Genomic DNA, 21,119 nt, shown 5'->3' with positions numbered 1-21,119 from the left:
TTGTGTTTCATTTTTCTCTGCAGACATGTAGCAGCTGTTGGTGATAATTTATTCATAAATTAAACCCAAGTTTGGACAAATGTATAAGTACTACAGCAAAAGATCTGCTGGATATAAAGGAGGAGAAACAAGGATGCTCAACCAAGCAGGAGGAGAACCATAACAATGGACTATGAAGTTTCAGCTGTTTCACCAGGTTTCCAAACACTGCTGTTTCTGTGGTGAATGAAGAACAAGAAGAATAACCTAAGTTTTCAACGAGAGGCAGACTGTCCAAAAAACAAAATCTGATGAACAATACATGGTGTTGAGGATTTGGAAGACTAGAAACAATCACAAACCCAGATCCAAACAATCAGATACAACCCATTACTCGTAAAAGAAATCTTATGTGTGTGACGATGAGGAATGAAGCTGGTAAAGGGGATAATTGTGATCATTGGCAACGACCTTTGTCAGATTCTGAGGCTGAGAAAGGCCACTGGAGAAAGGCCATTTGGTTGTGATATCTGTGGAAAAAGGTTTACACATAGTACACAACTTAGCAGGCACATGACAAGCCTCTCAGGAGAGAAACCATATGGTTGTGGTGTTTGTGGAAAAAGATTTAACTATAATGCAACTCTTAAAACTCCTCTGAGAATGCATGCTGAAGAGAAACTATTTGGTTGTGGTGTTTGTGGGAAGGGATTTAAATATAACTCAGCTCTTAAAAGACATGAGACTCCACAGTGGTGACAGACCATTTGGCTGTGATGTTTGTGGACATAGATGTAGCTCTAGCTCAAATTTGAAAAGACACATAAGAGTGCACACTAGATAGAAATCATTTGTCTGTGATGTGTGTGGAAAAGTATTTATCCAGAAGGTAAATTTATCAAAACAAGTTCACACAGACTGAAACTAATCCAAGTAGTAGCATTTGTTGTAGAAGAAGAATTGGTAGTTAATGTTTTCAAAATTTATTAAAAGGGTAGTGAACCCAAAAGTGTGTGTTTTTTTTAGCTGTAAATAACACAGTATTAATTCATTATAATGAAAACTACATATTCTGTTGATAAAATTGTATTTTTAAAATTTATTTTAAAAATGGGATGTGTCATAACGCCCTCTACAGGGTAAAACCAGGTTATGTTTTTTGTGACATAGAGAGTTTATCTACGTCACGAGAAAATTTTCAAAACCCCACAGACCCTCCCTCCAGGTGCAGGTAGGCGGGTCCTCGCCTTGCAGGCATAGAAAACCACGCCCACCAATGCATATGAAGGGATGTGAACTTATCTGGTGTAGATTTGCTAGTTTCAGTCTTCTATTCTTTCACAGAGTTTCTGATTAAATATTCCTGCAATGGGACGGATTTGTGCTTTTGAGGGGTGTAAAAGTAACACCGGACTTTATTCTTTACTTGCTGATCCTCATCTGGCAATAGACAGCAACTCAAATCGTAGCACCACCAACTTCCTGCAGCTGCCACAACCTGCCGCGAGTCTCCACAGCTTTCCAGAGCTGCTGGAGCTGCTGACAGGCCAGATAACAGCGCTAACGGCTCAGGCTGACACGTTCAGGACCATCTGGTTCATGTGTAGCTGAGGAGATTCTGGAGGGAAAAGTCTTCCTCCTCAAAGACGCTCTGTGGTTTAGCTGCTTTGTGAATCTCGCTTTGCATCTTGCCAGTGAGCTAAGCTGCTGTCGGTCAATCATTTCTTCCTGTGTATCCCGACCCGCCCACCCCTGATCACCCCACACCTCCCACCCCAATCCTTGCAGTTTCCTTCTTCCAAGCTGAGGTGACAGTTTTGTTTTGCCTCCACTGCACGTAGCGGCGTAGGCTCAGAATGGATTTTTAATTGACATATTTCTGGGCCAATCGGAATCTCGGCCCTTGCTTTTGAATCTTGACACACTTCGCCAAGCTGAGCTTGTCTTTAGCTCCTGCGATGAGAGACCTGACCTGACTGTCTGGAAACTAATGGAAATTGATTTTGAGGTAAGTCAATCTTTTTGGGGAAAAACAACAACACTTTCTAGCCATCTAACAGTAGCTAGTTGTAATGTTAATTCCAGCATCCTAACCATTTAGCTTGCTAGTATTTCAGCTAGCCAGCTGGTAACCTTGCAGTAGGCTTATCATTAGCCCCTAACGTTAGCCCTGAGTTCTGGCTACTAGGAATTCTAAGCTACCCTGAATATTCATTACGTGTGCGGTCGCTAGGGTTGCCACCTGACCCAAATTAGCCGATACATCCCGTATTTTTTTCTAAATTGGATTTTCCAGTACAGGACGTCTCTTGTCCCTTATTCTGAATGCTGCTCATTGTCTTTGCCAGTGTGTTGCGGTCACGGTTGCCTGGAGACAGACGCCACATACCGGAGCTGCTCACAACACCTTCACTTTTTAAAACATCCTCAAAAGCGAAGACGCTTTCATCCTTAGCTGGACAGCGTCGGAGATGTTTACAAGACACATTGTAAAATGTGTTGGCACGTGTTTTCAGTGGCGCACGGTGGGCTGTCTGACATCAGACATGATGCATCAGGAGAGCAACTCTGGAGGCACTAATCATCTCCTGAGACTGATCCAGTGTGGACATTATGTCATGATTGATCCATGTCCAGATTTCAGGATGATGAGTTTTTAAAGTCGAATGAATGATCATTTATTTAATATGTTAGCCATTATAAATATTTCATATATCCCCATTTAAAGAAAATGTCAGACTAATGGATCAACAGTTAATAAATGTTGTTCAGAGAAAATGTTTATTTCTAAAATATAACTTTAACGGTTACATTAAGTTCTCAGTGTATTTAGTTTATATTTTAAAAATTCATTGTTGCTCCACACAAACAGATCTGCTTTAGTTACTGGTGCTACTGCCTCGTGGTAGATTATACTGTATCTCTTTAATTAATTCAATTCAATTCTTTATTTCAGACCCACAATTTGGTCTATATAAAAACAAACAACAAAACAAAACAGAAAGAAAAAGAGACGATACAGAGAGACTATAGAACTTTGTCTATAATCTATACAAGCACTTTCTCCAGAGTCCAGAGTTATATCGCACACTGCTCATCTTAGGCATTGTTAAAACCATAATGATATCATTTTTAGAATCCTCCAGTCTCATAATGAATTTATAAACAAAATTTCTAAGAACAGCATGTAAAGTAGGCACAGCATTCTGCACAAACAGCTGGCTGGCACTCATCCATCAAGGAACCTTCAGTAAAATTCTAAAAGCATCATTAAATGCAACTTGCAGCTTATTAAATTTAGCTTTACTATAGCTACACCACAAGTGGGCAGTGTACAGAGGTGTGCAGTAAGCTTTAAACAATGCAATTTTAACATTATAAGAGCACATGCTAAATTTACGTGCCAGCATATTTGACTGTGCATACAATTTACAACACTGTCTCTGAACATCATCGTCATCACTAAGGTCATCCCTGATGACATGACCAAGATATGTAATTTAAGGTCTCCCAGAAGAAAAAAGGAGAAACCTCCCTTCCTGTCCTCTTTAGACCTCACAGTCATAACAACAGAATTTTTAGTGTTGAAGCTTATATCAAATTACTGACCAAAATCTGAGCAGATTCAACAATCAATACATTACCATACATTTGTATATAATTATGAATTCATAATGAGGTCAGAAACAATTAAAAACACAGGTGCTGTACAAAATACTCTCCCTGTTTGGAAATTAAAAAAGAATTAAAGTTATTAAATATAATTCTATTTCAGATTGTAATGAATTCCAGGCTGCAGGGGCCTCATTTATAAACTGTTTATAGCAAAGCAGACTACAGGTGGCGTACACAGGGAAAAAAGGAAATGCAGCGCACAAAAACTTTCAGATTTATAAAAGAGTGTCCATGCATGTCGCACTCCTGTTTTCGTAAGGTAAACATGCCTTGCCATGCCATTATGGTGGCTATAAAAGGTCAGGTGAACACATAAATACTCATATCATATTATATATTTTTTTTCTTTTACACTTGTCTTGTTCAGCAGGGTGGCAGCACAATGGTGGTCCTGCTGCTGTGTTGTGTCGAACAAATTTGCTATTACAACAGGAGCTTTATGGGTATAAGGCTCCTCTTGATGTTCTGACTTTTTTAAAAATGATTTTTTTTTATCTTTTTTATTTTGAATCATGGAATTTTTTTCCCCCACAGGGGAAAGAAGTCAAAAGGATGAGGAGAAAAAGATACAGTAGATAGAAGATAATAAACCTTTAATCCAACCTAACACCAGACAACCAGCTGCTACACCTGTACAGAAACACAATAGAGAATTACTTACAGCTTTTAAAGGTAAACTAAGTTGACAATCATCAGGAGTTCCTAAACAAAATAAACAAGACAACATGTATCACAGCAACAACCAAAATACCAGAAACACCATCCATCCATCAATTTTTCTGCTGCTTATCCAGAGTCGGGTCGCAGGGGCAGCTGCCTAAAGGCGGATATATGGTTACATGGTGTTTGCGTCTGCGTAACCGCCGTAGCTCCGCAGAGGCTCGACGCACATTTTTCAGACCTGACGTGCACCCCTGCTTCGCAGATGGTTACGCAGAGGTACTCCCTTTTGATTGGTCAATGTGTGATCACATGTTGCCGGATATCTGGCTCTTCTGGCTGAATTTGTGTGGTAACCACTGTTTTTAAAAGCAATAACCAGTGGATGAATTTGATGAGAGGCTGATCGAATTATTTCTTCGTTTTCTTCCACAAGCTACTAAAGACACTGAACCATACTGGACGCCATTGTTGTTTTAAAACAGAAAATATCTTTCGGACTGAAGTGAACCATCAAAATAACTCCGACCTGGTGAGTTTACCGGCCGATACCACCCCTGCTGCCACCTTCAGGTTAGGAGGAGAAACTGCAACACAACACTTTTTGCCCCTTTAAATAGTCTATTTCTTTTTTGGACCCATTCTTTTTGAAGTAGCATGACTCGCTCATTACTCCTGTTTGTTTCTGTTTCTTCTTGATTGCTTAAATAAGATGAAGTCCATATCCCACAAGAATTTCCATATTGGACAGGTGTTCCAGCTGTTGTGGGGGGGATTTGACTTAAGGTCTATTTATGCTTAAAGCAGAAGACGGATTGGCAGACAGATGGACAGTTTCATCCGTTGCCTACGGACGTAATTCAGTCCGTTTTCACAGAGCTTAGCTATCCGTCACTACATGCGGAAGATAGAGCAATACCACCAGAAATCACAGGGGCAGTGCTGAGCAGAGTAGCTGACATGCAACCAGCGAAAGAAAAACCAGAAAAGAAGAGGAGGATCAAGAAGAAGGGGAAAAAAGCAGAAGAAAAACAAAGACGAGGACAACTGTAGAAATTGCGCCAGCTATTAAAGAAAGGATATGTGAGTGTTTAGAGCATGTTGGGGGGTTGAAAGCATTTTTATAGCGGCACATTTCTGCCGTCAACCGGTGTCTGAAACTCATGTCGGATCGTGGGAGTGAACTCTGGTCTCAGCACTGCCCACTAGTGGAGGAATTCACTTAACAACAATGGCAACGCAAAAGATGCATGAAGGAAGAGGACGGCGACGTATGACAACGTTTGAAACGGACATCTGTTTTTACGTACATAAGAGAGCATGAATAGGTCTTTCTTTATTTCTTTCTTTCTTTCTTTCTTTCTTTCTGTCTTTCTTTCTTTCTTTCTTTCTTTCTTTCTTTCTTTCTTTCTTTCTTTCTTTCTTTCTTTCCTTCCTTCCTTCCTTCCTTCCTTCCTTCGTAACCAGAGAAGATAAAATCAAAGATGATGTCCAAAGTAAATAGAAGTAAAGAAAACTTATTTTCCCCACCCCTTTTTTAATTACATGATTAACTATAATTTCATTAAAATACATTTTTGTATTGTACAAATTTATTTTCACATACTCCTCCATATGATATGAAAACAATGTTTTTTTTATTTAATTGACCTCTTAGATTTCAACATCCTTCCCTGTTTTTAAACATTTTTTAAGGTTTCCTGGAAGTAAATTGGTTTTTTGCTTTAAACATTATATAAGCCATTTTGAGTTTGACTAGGTCCCCTAATTTCAATGTACAGTATTAGCTTTGAAAAGTAATGTGTTTCTGAACTCTATTTTACTGGCTGCTCTCTTTTGTAGTAAATATATTGGTTGTAGGTTACTTTTATAGGTGTTACCCTAGGCTTCCACACCATAAGTCATATACGGTAACATCAGAGATGAATACAGAGGGAACAGAAATTTGTAATTAAGCATGTTACTTGTTTTTCCCAATGTCACCCCAAAAAACTTAGAATGAAACTTTAGATACTTTTACATAATTTGATTACATCTCAAGCCAATACTGTTATGTTACCTCTTGTGTTACATTTGCATGATTTTTAACTAATTTCTAGTTCATATACAAATCACTGCTGGAGCTCTCTGTATAGTTTTGCATAGAGGTTGTTGAAAACTTGCAGCTGATAAAGTAATGAAGGCCTTTAAATGTACATGTTTTCTATAAGAAATCATTATAAAGTTTAAATATATGTGAGATTAAATGTTCATATTTACAACTTATGCAGGTTCAAGTTTGAAAACAGCTCATTGAGGATGTTTGTGATTTTTTTGTGATTGATGGACTTTTTTCCAGTCAGACCTCTGAGGGTTAAATTTTGGTTTTTGGTAATTCTTTTTAATTTACGGTTTTTTTGTAGCTGTCGTTGTTGTTGGGTAGAATAGAACAGAGTTAAAGGTGAAATGAGAGAGGAGAAAAAACGTTTTTTTGGGGGGGGGACGTTTAAGGTGGCGACGACGTCATTTCCTGTTTTGGTAACTTCCTATTTCCTGGTTTAGCAGCAGTTTATGGAAACGTCTTCGATGTGTGAATGAAATCTGCTTCCATCCACCATCTGTCATAAGGGAGGAAATACTGTAAGTTGATTATGTGATGGTAGAGACGTTATAAACACGTATCAGAAGAGATTTGGTTAAAAACACGACATCTAAAGTTCGTAAAAGACGTCTGAAATGTCGGTAACAACTTAACTGCAGTTACTCTGCAGACATTGGATACCTAAAAGCATTTTATGGAAAACAAAGACACTAAATATTTTTCATGCCTTTTTATTTAATTTTCTTTGCAGATTTTTCTTAAACGTGTCAGTAAATCATCAGCTTCACTACAGTCAGCAGTAGCTTGTTCAGCTGTAAGTTGAGATTTGGGTGTAGCATGAAATCTGCTCAGTTCAATAGAAAAGTTACTACATGGATGTGAATCTGCTGCAGCAGTGAAAATGAGTTTTCACTGCTGCAGCAGATTCAGCTCTCAGACATCTTATCTGCTGTTTAATGAGTTGTTTTACTACGTATGCTTGTAAATGCAGCCCAATATACTGTATAGAGCTGCATTCACAATCACCATGTCCAGAGTGTTTTCAGCTGTTTAATAACATCGTTGCATGTTTTGTCAGTCAGCTGACATGTTTAAATCACTCTGTTAAAATAAATATTCTCCCTGCATGATGGTGCTTTACAGGGGTTGAGATTACACGGTCAAAGATTATTAAAAAACACTTAACGTGACATAACGTGGCTGTTATGGCCCTGACTGAGGAAAACCACTGTGTCCATGATTAATGTTTCCCTGGTTTTGTATTATTTTGTTATGGCTAATTAAGATTTTTGACTTGATTGGGGAAAAAAGAATGAAGCTAAAGTATTAATTAATGACCCAAAGAGAGGCCATTTATTAAACTGTTTCTGATAATTATGTTAGAAGGCTATAATAATAAAAACACAGTAATTTTAGCAAAGTAGCATATTGAAATTGAGGAAAATCTGGGTTATGTGTGATATTTAATTGTCATTTGTCAGTTTTAGTTCATGTGGTATCCTCTGCCTGGTGTTTATGATCCCTAAACTTTGCTTGTCCTTTGTTTTGTTTTGTTTTTTTTTTAAAGAAGAAGAAATTGGAAGAATATTCATCTTCATGCTTGACATCGCCTGAGGTTTCCCCCATGAATTCGTATGTAGTCCAAAATTGTTCATTTTATACACACACACACACACACACATATATATATTGTTTATGTTAGAACACATTAAATTGGGTGGCTGTAGCTCTGGAGGAAGAGCAGTCGTCTTTCAACCAGAAGGTAGGCTGATCAATTCTAGGCTTCCACTGACTACATGCCGAAGTGTCCTTGGGCAAGATACTTAACCCCACGTTGCCTCCCGATGTGTCTATCGGGGTGTGAATGTGTGTGTGAATGGGTGAATGTGATAAGTAGTGTAAAGCGATTTGAGTGGTCAAACTGGCTGGAAAAGCGCTATATAAGTGCAAGTCTATTTACCATTTAAACATGTGGAGCACAGAAAGCATTTTAGTATTAAACCAAAGTATGTTCTGGACTACAAATGCTTCACGTTCTTTACTGATCATTGGTTTGCTATATTTGGCATATTTATATGATTTCTATGGAAGTTCCAGTGCCTCAGATTCACTGAGGGATTGCGGGAATTGGGGGTGTTGACAGCTGTGCTAAAGGTGCTGTTTTCCTTCATAATGGATGAATCCACCGTAACTAACACAAAGTTACTCATTAAGACATGCACGTGATAACTACATTTAAAAAGCTGTTAAGGAACGTCTAAAATCACATAAACATGGATTCAGCACAACAGCGGATTAAAAACAGTTAAGAAATTCACTTATTTACAAACCTCACCACTCTGATGCTCATTTCAGAGCTGGACCCTCCCCAAGACCAGTTTGATCTTATTGGAATCAAATGGAAAGAGATTAAGTAGAGGAGACATGGCTTTTTACACTGATGCAGCTGAAAGAGTCAACATATTACAGCAATGGGTATAGTTCCTCAGGAACAGGGGTCACCCCCTGCATGACACTGTGGTAGTGGTTTTGTATGGTGGTGAGAGCAGTTGATTATGGCAAACATTAAATGCTGCTGGACACCTGAATTTCCCCAACTGGGGATGAATAAATTATGTCTTATTTTATTTTATATTTTTATACCAGGGCTGCCTAAGTCCAGTCCTCGAGATCTACTGTCCTGCAACTTTTAGATGCATCTTTTCTCCAACACACCTGAATGAAACGGCTGAATTCTCTCATCTGAATGTCATTCATCTCTGCAGAGGCCCGGTATCGAGCCTTTCATTCGATTCAGGTGTGTTGGAGAACGGTTACATCTAAAAGATATGTGAGCAGGTTAAGAGCAATGGGATGAGACGAGAGCTGAAAGAGACGACAAATTAAAGCTGCATATTAATCTGAGGTACGACTAGGACACCACAAGACCAGTAGTTAAGCTCACTGGAAATGTCCCCCACACCAAAGTGTATAAATCCCCCCCTATGTGAAGCATGTAGGGGGGGTAATTCCCCGTTTTGAAAAATTAATTTAAGGCCCTGGGTTTGGGGAATACTTCCAAATGTACTCCAGTCACAATCCATAGAGCAAAAACAAGCAACTATGATAATTTACTGTTCCAGTAATAGAGATGACAGAAATCTGCTGTTAATGTAGAAAATAAGAAATTCACCAGTCGGATTCTTTTCCAGTTTAAGAAGCAGTAACAGCTCATGACGGAGGAGGAGGGGCATTAACAACCACTGGAGGTTTTCTCATGTTGCTGTGTTCATTTTGTGTCCTTTTTTATGGTGAGATAAAGTGGATTATATATCTTAGACCAGTGGTTCTTAACCTGGGTTCAATCATGTACCTATGTCTTGAATTTGAAAAATAAATCTGATTTTATTTTTTAACAAAGAAGGGTTCGGTGAATGCGCATATGAAACTGGTGGGGTTCAGTACCTCCAACAAGGTGAAGAACCACTGTCTTAGACCATTTTGAGAGGAGAAAAAAACATGAAGTGAATAAACTGATAAATAAAAGTTCTGTAACACAGAAGCGGTAAACTCATGCTTCTTCCTGCAGGATAGGGTTGTATTGTTTTCTATTCCAAACTCTAATGGGATTTTTGTTCTTATCCCATGTCCCAACATGTTAGAAATAACTCTTTGTTAATAGAAACCCAGAAATGTGTTGTTCTGTGGAGTGAATTAGTCAGTATCTGCTAACATTAGCTGAGGTTGGTAATGGAAAGTGGGATGGCTGAGTTGTGATCTTGCAACGCCAGCAGGTAGTAAAAGAATAATTGTTTTTAAGAAAGGTTTTTATAACATTTTTCTCTAAAATAATAATGAGAACGCTGTTATTTATAACAAGTTGCTGAGGCTAAATCAGTGTTTCCTATTTAACTACTTTGGCTCCATATTTAGTGAGTTTTTAGACCCACGTAGTGACTTTTAATTACTGAACAGGCAGAGCTGCTAGTGAAGTACTTAAAATGACACTAACTTTATTTGGGCCAGGCACATTTTCTATCTGTTTGTTTTTCTACGGCTTTGAATTAATATGCAATTAAATGTATTTTTCCAGACATTACTAGAGTTTGAGTTTACAATATTAATGTCTGTGTCTATTATTTGATTCAGTCGTCCATTAAAATCCATTTCATTTTAAAAAATGTTGCTTTTTTAGACAAATATTGTTGTGCAGTTAATTGAGATTAATTAATTACAAGCCTGAAATTAATGTGATCAATTTTTTTAATTGAATCCCACCCCTAGTATTAATTTTAATTCATCTTTATTCTTTTGGGTGTGTGTTCTTCTGTTTTCTTGACTTTTTTTTTTGGGGGGGGGGGTTGCCCAGGAGTTGCTTTGCTGTCTCATTGTTCTCTGGACAATGACAATAAAGGTTTTTTAAGTTAAAAAATGCTTTTTTTAATTGTGGCTCAAACATGTTCCAGAAGCTTCTCAACCTTAAATCACTAAATGTATTTTTTCTTGTTAAAATGATAAATGTAATCCTGAGACATTTCTGACAAGAGGTCGTCTTCAACCTGTTAGATTTCTGGTGTAATTATAAGTCCCAGATGTATCTAATCCTACTGTGTGTTTTATTATTCTCTGCAGGTTTCCAGCAACTGTCGCTGATTAAAGAACATTTATTCAATGAGGGAAGTCCTGGCCCAGACCTCCTTCATATAATGGATAATAAATAAGACCGCTCGACCAGGCAGGAGGGAGAGCCACACGACGGTCTCTGGGATCTTCCAGCGGATCCCAAAACCTTCTGTTTCCGTGATGAATGAAGAAGAGGATGAACCTCAGTCTTCAAGAATCAATCAAAGTAAAATAGAAAACAGTAGAGGCAGACTTTCCAGCCAGCAGCACAGCTAAACGGTTGAACACATACAACCCAATGATGACTGAAGCCAGTAATGGTGGTGATAATGACCTTTGGCAGAAACCTTTGTCAGACTCTGGATCAGAAACTGAAGGCAGTGATGATCTATGTGACGAGAGCAGAGCCCCTGAATCAGGGTTAAATCATGTGGGATGCCTGGAATGTGGAAAATTTCTCCACAGGAACTCGATTCAGAGACACATGAAGATCCATACAGGACAGAAACCATTTGCCTGTGATGTTTGTGAAAAAAGGTTTAATCAAGAGTGGCATCTTATAAGACACGTGAGAATCCACACGGGAGAAAAGCCGTTTGGTTGTGACGTTTGTGGAAAAATGTTTCACCAAAACACGTATCTTAAAACGCATATGAGAATCCACACGGGAGAAAAGCCGTTTGGTTGTGATGTTTGTGGGAAAAGGTTTACCCAAGAAACAAACCTCACGACACATATGAGGAGTCACACTGGAGAGAAACGATTTGCCTGTGACGTTTGTGGTAAAATATTCGGACATAAGATTACTCTTGGCAGGCACATGAGAATCCACACCGGAGAGAAGCCGTTCAGCTGCGACGTTTGTAGGAAAAAGTTTAGCTATGAGATGAATCTTAGCAGGCACAAGAGAATTCACGCTGCAGAGAAACTGTTTGGTTGTGAAGTCTGTAAAAAAAGATTTAACTATAAGACGCATCTTAAAACACACATGAGAATTCATACCGGGGAGAAACCGTTTGGCTGTAATGTTTGTGGAAAAAAGTTTAACCAAGACGCAAATCTAATAACGCATATGAAAATTCACACTGGAGAGAAACCTTTCGCCTGTGATGTTTGTGGAAGAAGATTCAACTCTAAGATGAATTTTAGGCGGCACGTGCGAATTCACAGTGGCGAGAAACAGGCATTTGTACAAAATGATTTAACAGCAGTGCTGATGCAACACGTATGAGAATCCCCACTGAGAAGAGAAAGCATGGTTAATGTTTTAGAGGAAAGTCTTTCTGCTGCTGGAGCCATATGAATGTAGTGAACTGATGATTGTCAGCTTAGTTTATCTGTAAAAGCTGTAAGAAATTCTCTGTTTCTGTACAGGTGTAGCAGTTGGTTGTCTGGTCTTAGGTTGGATTAAAGGTCGTTGCTTCTATCTACTCTATCCTTGTCTCTGCTTCCTTTTTTACACTTTCCTTTTTACTTCTCTCCATTACTGTCCTTTTTTTCTGTCCCTTCTGGTCAGGTCCAGCAAGAGTACATAAATCCAAAATAATATAAAATATTTAAATAAAGAAAAATAAAAAATTTGATTATCAAAAGGAGCCTTATACCCATTAAGCTCCTCTTTGCAGAGCAAGCCAGACCATCATTCTGCTGCCACCATGCTGGACTGCATTTGCTGGACTCACTAATGCTGCGTGTCTGGTGGTTTGTGGTGAATGTATGTTTGGGTGAGCACACCTGCCTAAGTCTGCCTGTGTTTAGCTTACTATGACATGTTACTCTTGCTCAGCCAGTTTTTATTTCTTATGCAGTTTTGTAAATGCTTTGAAGGGTTTTGATTAGTTATTGTAAATAAATGAATGAGCCAATGGTCCCTCTGTTTCTGATAAGAATTTTGCAATAGTGGTATTGAAGTATTTGCAATCTAAAAGAGGTAGGATCACATCTGCATCCTTTTTTAGTAACTTATGGGGTTAGACAAGATGGTGTACTGTGGCCAGTTCTGATCTCCCTGTGAAGCTGAATGAATGTAAAGCTGGATGTAAGCTGGGAGATTGTCTCAGTCATCTCATGTACACTGATGACTTGTTCATTTTGCCTCTTTTGAGTGCTTCATTAAATCAGTTTCTTAGAATCTGTTCCGTTATAAAGATCTTACAATGCACACGAGAATCCACACTGCAAGAAACTCTTCTGTTGTGACGTCAGTGGAAGAAAATTTGTACAAGAGATCATTTGAAATTGAATTAAAGTTTACAGAGACTAAAACCTGAGTTGTGTTGTACTTTGAGAAAGATTAACTTGTTTAAAATTTATTAAATGTAGTTCATTTTCAAAGGGATGAGTTGTATCTAAATACTATGTTAATAGAATATGTAAAGCTCAGTCCCTGGAGTGTTTGCAGTGAGGCGAGGTCGCCCCCTGGTGTCTGCTTCTAAATGTTTGTAGCCCCGGTGACCGTTCTTTCCAAACCAGATCAGATTTTATTCATAAAGTGCTTTTCATGCACACAATTTACATATTAAAAACAAAAAATGTAAAGCCTTCATACCAGAAATTTATTCCCACCTCATAGTAGTCTATTCTGTTCTATTCTACAGTCACTTGGCAGACTTTTCTCCAAAGCGACTTACATCTGAGACTAATGACACAAACAAGGATTCAAACAGGATGGGACATCATAATTAAGTAGTCTTAGTTAGACTGAGTCTTTAGTTTGCTCTTAAAAGTGGATAAGGACTCTGCGGATCGGGATGAGTAGGACTCTTGTTAGTTCATCAGAGAAGTCTTTCATTGTTCAAGTTGTGGCTTTATTGTGAGGCTCCAGGTGTTTAGTGGATAACGACAGTGAGTATTGTTTGTTTGAACATCTGCTTGTGTTACTTTATAAGTAAAACCTGCTTTCTGTGTATTGTGGTCTATGCGTACCATCATTACCAGAGTGCTGCTGCAGGAGGGGGGTTAACCGCTCTGTGAGGGTAGGGGGGAGCAGGGGACACAGGTTTGCTGTGGGAGAGCACTCACCTGTGCATTATGCAGTTTAACCAGTGGATGGTGCTGTTGACCTACATAAGTTGACTTCTAGGTAATTATTTTTTGTGTAGATGCCCAGTGTGTCTATTTAAGTGATTTTATTCTAAATACCTGATGCTGAAATATATTGTTTGTTTTTATTTACAGAACCGTTACAATACTGAATCTTTCAAATAAATGGCCCAGCCATTGAAGCCTGCTGTTTTCTTCATGATCTTATCTCTGCTGTATGTGATTCATTTTTCCAGACATAACATTGAAGTAACGTCATACAAACGCAAACACGTCCAAATGTACATGCATTAAAAACAATGGCAGTCACCATGAGCACGCCCGTTGCTGCAGAACCTCTCATAACTTTTGGGTTTAAAAAATTAATACAAGGGACAGTAAAAGAGTGGCAAATTGTAACACCTGCGGCTTAAAAATACAGGATGCTCAGTCCACCAAATTCAACTTAAACCACATCTGGAGAGGATGCATAGGCTTACAGACGCATTATGTTACTTTCTGATCATAAAAGTCTGCATTCCAGACTCATTAGGAACACAGTAACATCTAATATGTGCACCTTTGAAGCCATTGCAGCATCCCAGTTCAATCCTCGGCCTGTCGAGCTCATGTCGAGGTGTCCCTGAGCAAGACAACAAACCCCAAATTCCTCCTGATGGCTCATGGTTGAGTGCCTTGCATGGCAGCTTCCGCCATCAGTGTGTGAATGTGTGTGTCAATGGGTGAATGTAATGTATATTGTAAAGCACTAGGTACAGAACACTAAATATTCAGCTATATTTCATAGTATAATAATATAATATTATTATACTATATATTACTATATTATATAAAATATAATAATATTACAAAAAATATTTGGTAGTGTCTATCTGTTCACGCCACTGTTAAAGAAAACTGTGATGCCTCTTGTTTAAAATTGGGGTGCATTGATGTAAAATACTTGCTTTTTAAGCATCTGGTTTTTGTAAATATATGTTATAGTTCTTGGTAATTTAATGAAGTCCTCAGTTCCTGTGTGGTTAAAAAAAAAAAGGAATAAACAGAAAAAAGTACATATTTTTCAATCATCTTATGTAAGGTATGTAGTGAAAACGTCCCAGGAAGTGACGTCATCATACTTCCTGTCTCGCTAACTTCCTGTTTCCTGGTTCGGCAGCAGCACATGGCAGGGTCTTCATATGTTGTCTGAGTGTAATCTGCTGCCATCCACTGTGAAGTATCTGGGAGGAAATGCTGTAAGTTGAGACTGTGATACTAAAAGTATTATAAACACGTGTTAGAAGTTATTTTGTCAAAAACACAACTTTTGAACTTTGTAAAAAGTGTTGAGATGTTGGTAATCACTAAGCTGCAGACAGTGTAGCTGTAGTGTTATGTAACAAATCAATGAATAGATTTATTTTATATCATGCTGAACCAGTTACCACTATCACACACTATCATGGGTAAGTTTTGACCCAAATAAAAAACTGATGTTTTGCAATTACCGGTAGTGAGGTACCAGCATTTGATGACGATTCTTCAGCCCACTTTAATTTACAGAATGAATTTCCAACTATTGATTTTACTTTCTTTTGTTTTTCCCTCACTTAACCCCACCTTTAAACTATGTTGCATCCAACTCTGACACAGGTCCCTCCTCCTATTGGCTTAACGTAAGTTAGAACATATTCTTATTTAATTTTTTAAGGTATATAACCCGTTTTCAAGGAAAAACTGTCAAACTCATTTCTTCCAAAATACAAATCCAAAATAATGTTCACATACGTATTCGCATGCAATCATATTTTATGCTATTAAATGCCTTAAAAAGGCCTCATTTGTGCAACAAAGTACCGAGGCCTGCACTATATTAGTCTACCTCAGTAGATAGAAAGCACCATCAGCACAAATGTTCATGTGTCTTTCCGCGTCTCCCCCACACATGTTAGGATAAAGTGCAATTTAAAACACTAGTAAAACAGCTTTTAAATATGCAAATATCCTCACTGAATTAAAGTACCTTACATTATACACATCTGTTCTATTGCTGTTTACCCTGATAGAGTTCACATTTGGCAACAGGAAACCAGTTATACTTTGAAATCATGGTTTAAAATATGAAATGAAGTAAGGAGGCTAAAACATAGGGATGCAGGAAACATTTTATTGAAATATTTCTCTCTTGCCGCTTCCTCTTTGCCACAGTATCGTCCTAGCTCCAGTCACATAAATGCCTCAGTGCCACTGCCGGCTTGGTAGTTGGATGCCACAGTGACCTACGGTCAATCCACATTAGCATTTTATATGAAAGCAAACATTATTTATGTTTATATGAACTTTATGGGTAGGCTACTTTGCAGACTCTGATTTAAAGTGATGTACAATCAGCTACAGCTTACTCAGCGGTACTATTGAACCAGACCGGTTCTCTAACCAACGTTGTTTCCAAATCAGTTTTAAGATCAAGGACCATTTTGTTTACGACAGAGACACAGCATTGCTTAATCTGGAGGTTCAATAACGATGAATAAACATACAGAACCTATAGCATTCATAATTTCTAACACTTACAGCCTAGCTACGTCCGCGAAAGTGGCTAAAAAAACTGCTAACATTTACGTATGCTAACTCTACTGAGTTGGTATAACCGCCGCCTCCAACAACTGATCAGATCCATGAATGTTGTCAGGGATAGAAGAGATAGGTAGCATGCTGCCGTTTATATTCGAATAAATTCATACTTACATCTGTAGAAAATAGCCTCTGCCTGCATTGGTACAGCGGAGACGTTGGCGGCCATTATTCAGCTCTGGAAAACAGACTTGTGCATTCTGACGGTGTGGGTGGTGACGTGACACTGAATGTAGCCAATCAGAGAGCGAGCTGGCTGGGGAACAAGGAAGTAAATAAAGTCCGCGTTCAGGCCGTCTCCAGTCTGTTGTTTTTTTCAGTTCCGGATTTTTCTGTTAACAATAGTCCCAAGACCACCATCATTCCCTCGTCCTATATATCCCCTCCATGCTGTGTGTTGTGTTTTCCGATTGTTACTATGTTTGTTCTTCTTCGTTTTTTGCCAATTGTTGCTATGGTTCTTCTTCAACGTTTGTCCGGCTTGGAGGACTAGATTGTCGATGAGTTGGTGGACAGCATCGTCATATGTGTGTTGTTCCGTGATTACATTTTTGGAGCACACCACACACAGTACGATCAAAACTGATTTTTTTATCTTCACGTGTGTGTGAGGTCTCGACCAGATAAAAAATCTCACAAGATTAAAAAAATCGTTATGTGTGTACCAGGCTTTAAAGGGTTGATTTTTTCCCTGCCCTGTTATTGATTTATAGTGATGCATTCAGAAAATTGCTTTCACTTCCAAGATAGATTAGTGGAAACATGTTTGTACCAAATAGTGCTCCTACCCTTCATTCTGTATTGTAGAACTTTATATATGAACTCATGTGTAGTACTGAGGCAATACTAAGTTGAAACATAACAAGAAACCTGCAGTTGGCATCAACAATGTGTAACTTTTCTGGTGTGATGTTACGGCCCCTGTCCTTTCTGGATTGGCCTCCGGCCTGTCACTCTACACTTGGAAATGCCGCTATGCCAGTGCTGCCTCGGGATCGGCTGTGGTCCAACAGCTGTGGTTCATCCGCCTCGCCGATTGGTCGCTACTGCTCCCGCACTCCCCAGCTGGAAATCATGAGTGATGCCTTGCCCTTAAATAGGAGGACCTGTCATTGATCATGGCAGCTGTGTCAGTAGCACACAGTTCGCCTCTTGTTTGGTTCTCTGAGCGTGTATTAGCTGAATTGCTTAACATTTGTTAGTGGAGGAAACTATGTCTTGTGAACTGTTTTGCTAAGAGCACACTTTGTGACTTGGTGTATAGTTTGGTGTCAGTGGACACTTTAGATTGTTTTGATGAGGTTTTGTTACCCTGAGCAGTTTCCTGTTCTGGCTGTTCAACAGACGGTTTGCTAAAACAGATGTTAAATTTACAGATTGTAATTAGGGAGCTTCCTCATTAGGAGAGGCTCCCCTCTTTTGGTTTGTTAGGATCCTTTTTGTTAGCTATTCTGGTTTTCATTTTTACTCTGATTTCTTTTGATAGGAATCCTTTGGTTAAGTTTCCTTTGTTTTTTTATTGAAAGCGAGTTATATTTTGCTGCCGGTTAGAGTGCAGTTCCTTTTAGAGGACAACCTTTGTTTGTTGTTGTATTTTACCTGAAAAGGACATTTTATGTTGAATTTATTTGTAAATAGCAATAACTTTGTAAGTAAATCATTGTTTATTTTAATTTTGTTTCCAGCTTGTTGTGTTACTCCTTCCCTTCCACCCCTAGACCAGAAGGGGTCCGTGACATGTGATTGTAAGTCACAGTTGTACCTAATCAGACTGTTTCTTTATTCTCTACAGATGTCGGTGATAAGTGTTTATACCGTCAATGAAGCCATAGACTGGATGTTGACAAAGAAACAGAGCAAAGACCAGCTTTAAAAAAAAGAGGAGCAATAACAACAATTGACCAGGCAGATGGAAGAGCTGCCCAACAGACTGTGGGAGGTTTCACCAGATTCCCAAAAGCTTCTGTTTCTGTGATTAATGAAGAAACAGGAGAAAACTCAGAAGTAAAGACTTGGTCAAATCTGAACTGAAAACAACAGAAGAGCATCGAATCAGCAGCTCAGCTAAACTGATGAACACTTACTGATGTAGCGGATCTAAGAAGACTACAAACAATGAATAACCAAGATCCAAATATTCAGACGAACCCAGTACAAGTAAAAAGACACCATAGTTGTATGGGAATGAATAATGAAGCCAGTAATGGTGGTGATGGTTATGACCAATGGCAGAAACCTTTGTCAGATTCTGAATCTGAAACTGAAAGCAGTGACAGTAACTGTGGGCGGGAAAAGGCCTGTGTTTCAGGATTAAATCATCACGTGGGATGCTCAGTGTGTGGTAAATCTTTTAGCAGGAACTATATGCATATACACATGAGAATCCACACAGGAGAGGAACTGTTTAGCTGTGACATCTGTAGAAAAAAATTCCTTGAAAACAGACATCTTCAAAGACACATGAGAACCCACACAGGAGAAAAACCATTTGAGTGTGATGGTTCTGGAAAGAAATTCAATGAAAACACAGTTCTTAAAAGAAACATGAGAACCCACACAGGAGAAAAGCCATTTGAGTGTGATGTTTGTAGAAAAAGATTTTATACTAAGTTTCTTCTTAACAGGCACATGACCGTTCACACTGTAGAGCAACCGTTCAGCTGTGGTGTTTGTAGGAGAAGATTCTCTTGCAAATCCGGCCTTATCAGACACCTGAGAATTCACACTGGAGAAAGACCATTTAGCTGTGATATTTGCAAGAAAAGCTTTAACCAGAAGTCAGCTTTAACAACACACATGAGAATCCACACAGGAGAGCAACCATTTGAGTGTGATGTTTGTAGAAAAAGATTTTACTCTAAACAAAATCTTAACAGTCACTTGAGAATCCACACCGGAGAGAAACCGTTCAGCTGCGATGTTTGCAAGAAAAGATTCTCTGGCAAGACAGAACATGAAAGACACCTGAGAATTCACACTGGAGAAAGACCATTTAGCTGCGATGTTTGCAAGAAAAGATTCTCTGGCAAGACAGAACATGAAAGACACCTGAGAATTCACACTGGAGAAAGACCATTTAGCTGTGATGTTTGCAAGAAAAGCTTTAGCCAGAAGTCAACTTTAAAAACGCACATGAGAATCCACACCGGAGAGAAACCATTCAGCTGCAATGTTTGTAGGAGAAGATTCTCTGGCAAAACAGGCCTTAATAGACACCTGAGAATTCACACTGGTGAAAGACTATTTAGCTGTGATATTTGCAAGAAAAGCTTTAGTCAGGACTCTACTTTAAAAAAGCACATGAGAATCCACACCGGAGAGAAACCGTTCAGCTGTGATGTTTGATGAAAAAGGTTGAGGTGTGACTCAAATGTAAATTAAAATCTTTAAAACTCCACGAGGAAGAGAAAGGATTTGGCTGTGATAAATGTAGGAAAAGCTGTTTGAAAGTTTAGAAACAAGAACTCGTCAGACTAGTGGTGTACATTGCAAAGATGAATTGGTGGTTAATTGGATAGCAGTCTTGCTGTTTAGCTTCAAAGGGACGGATATGGATTTAATTTTTGAAATAATAAAAATGGTATTTTTACGTTTTGACTAAAATGAGTATCGTGAAAAATTGTTTAGTTATTTGTATGTTTTCAGATGAAAAACATGATTGTAACAATGTGAGTGAATTTGTGCTATTTGAGTGTTAAAATGCAGCTTTTCACTACTATAAAGTTAATTAAGTTCCTGTGTATAAATGCCTCCATGATGTCTTCCTCCATCTGCTGAGCAGTCTGGACCACCATGGCTTATCACAGAGTGCAAAATAGATGGATGTATCCACTGGGAGAGACTGTTGAGGTGATTTTGATTTTTTTTTTTAGGTTTATCCACAAATGATTGGGTGATGGTTCCAAAAATGTATTGATTCAGTAGACTTCCATTTTAAAAACCTAAAATTTTGGCTTTTAATAATTTAGTTTTTCAGGAAGTCATTTAGTCTCATTAAGAAGATACTGTCGTTGTTATCTGCATATATCAATTCATAAAATGTGCAATAGTCTTTGTCATATGTCTTTGCCTTTACTCTGGCACAACAATTTCCTTCAGGATTTAATAAAGTTTTTCGTATTCATATTTAGATTCAAAGTTTATTTGCCCAGTAAGGAAACAAGTTTCCCTGAACAATGACATTCTTATGGGTTTATGGATTTGGTTTAGTTTTCCTTGGATTTAAGTCATGGTTTATTTCTTAGTTTCTGGTTAAATGTTTTATTTTGTAAATCTCTTCCCTTTCTGTGTTCTGTTAATTTCCTTCTTGTTTTTCACATTTTCTCTGTTTCCTCACCTGCTGCGCAGTGTGGTTTTTGGCAGGCATCTCAATTTTAGTTTTCCTTTTAGTCGTCATGACAAAAATGCTTATTAGTGTAACACGGGGAGATGGGGCCCGGATCGTAACTGAGGGCGGGACCACAAG

General features: G+C 38.5%; 2 protein-coding genes across 5 annotated transcripts; both read left to right on the top strand.

Annotated features, from left to right (window-relative positions):
- Positions 1-284: 284 nt before the first annotated feature.
- LOC121646613 (gastrula zinc finger protein XlCGF8.2DB-like) lies at positions 285-12,477 on the top strand. Of its 4 annotated transcripts, XM_041995707.1 has the most exons (4): positions 5,882-5,893; positions 7,177-7,208; positions 7,962-8,026; positions 11,006-12,477. In XM_041995707.1, the coding sequence occupies exon 4, from the start codon at positions 11,295-11,297 to the stop codon at positions 12,225-12,227; it is 933 nt and encodes a 310-aa protein (XP_041851641.1). In that variant the 5' UTR covers positions 5,882-5,893; positions 7,177-7,208; positions 7,962-8,026; positions 11,006-11,294; the 3' UTR covers positions 12,228-12,477. The 4 variants fall into 4 exon arrangements, with proteins under 4 accessions (XP_041851644.1, XP_041851643.1, XP_041851641.1 ...); XM_041995710.1 differs by lacking the exons at positions 5,882-5,893; positions 7,177-7,208; positions 7,962-8,026 and adding exons at positions 285-350; positions 4,519-4,523 and having other exon boundaries at positions 11,285-12,477; XM_041995709.1 differs by lacking the exons at positions 5,882-5,893; positions 7,177-7,208; positions 7,962-8,026 and adding exons at positions 285-351; positions 8,118-8,121 and having other exon boundaries at positions 11,285-12,477.
- A 6,082-nt stretch (positions 12,478-18,559) lies between these two features.
- LOC121646612 (gastrula zinc finger protein XlCGF52.1-like) lies at positions 18,560-20,776 on the top strand. Its single transcript, XM_041995705.1, has one exon. It carries the CDS (start codon positions 18,770-18,772, stop codon positions 19,997-19,999), a length of 1,230 nt encoding a protein of 409 aa, XP_041851639.1. The 5' UTR covers positions 18,560-18,769; the 3' UTR covers positions 20,000-20,776.
- Positions 20,777-21,119: the final 343 nt, after the last annotated feature.

Source organism: Melanotaenia boesemani, chromosome 9 (assembly GCF_017639745.1).
Source record: "Melanotaenia boesemani isolate fMelBoe1 chromosome 9, fMelBoe1.pri, whole genome shotgun sequence".
Classification (NCBI taxonomy): Eukaryota; Metazoa; Chordata; class Actinopteri; order Atheriniformes; family Melanotaeniidae; genus Melanotaenia; species Melanotaenia boesemani.
This window is presented reverse-complemented; position numbering and strand designations above follow the sequence as displayed.

Coding starts and splice junctions, on each gene's coding strand:
- LOC121646613 (XM_041995710.1), top strand. CDS start 11,295: ATGATGACTGAAGCCAGTAATGGTGGTGATAATGACCTTTGGCAGAAA.
- LOC121646612 (XM_041995705.1), top strand. CDS start 18,770: ATGAATAACCAAGATCCAAATATTCAGACGAACCCAGTACAAGTAAAA.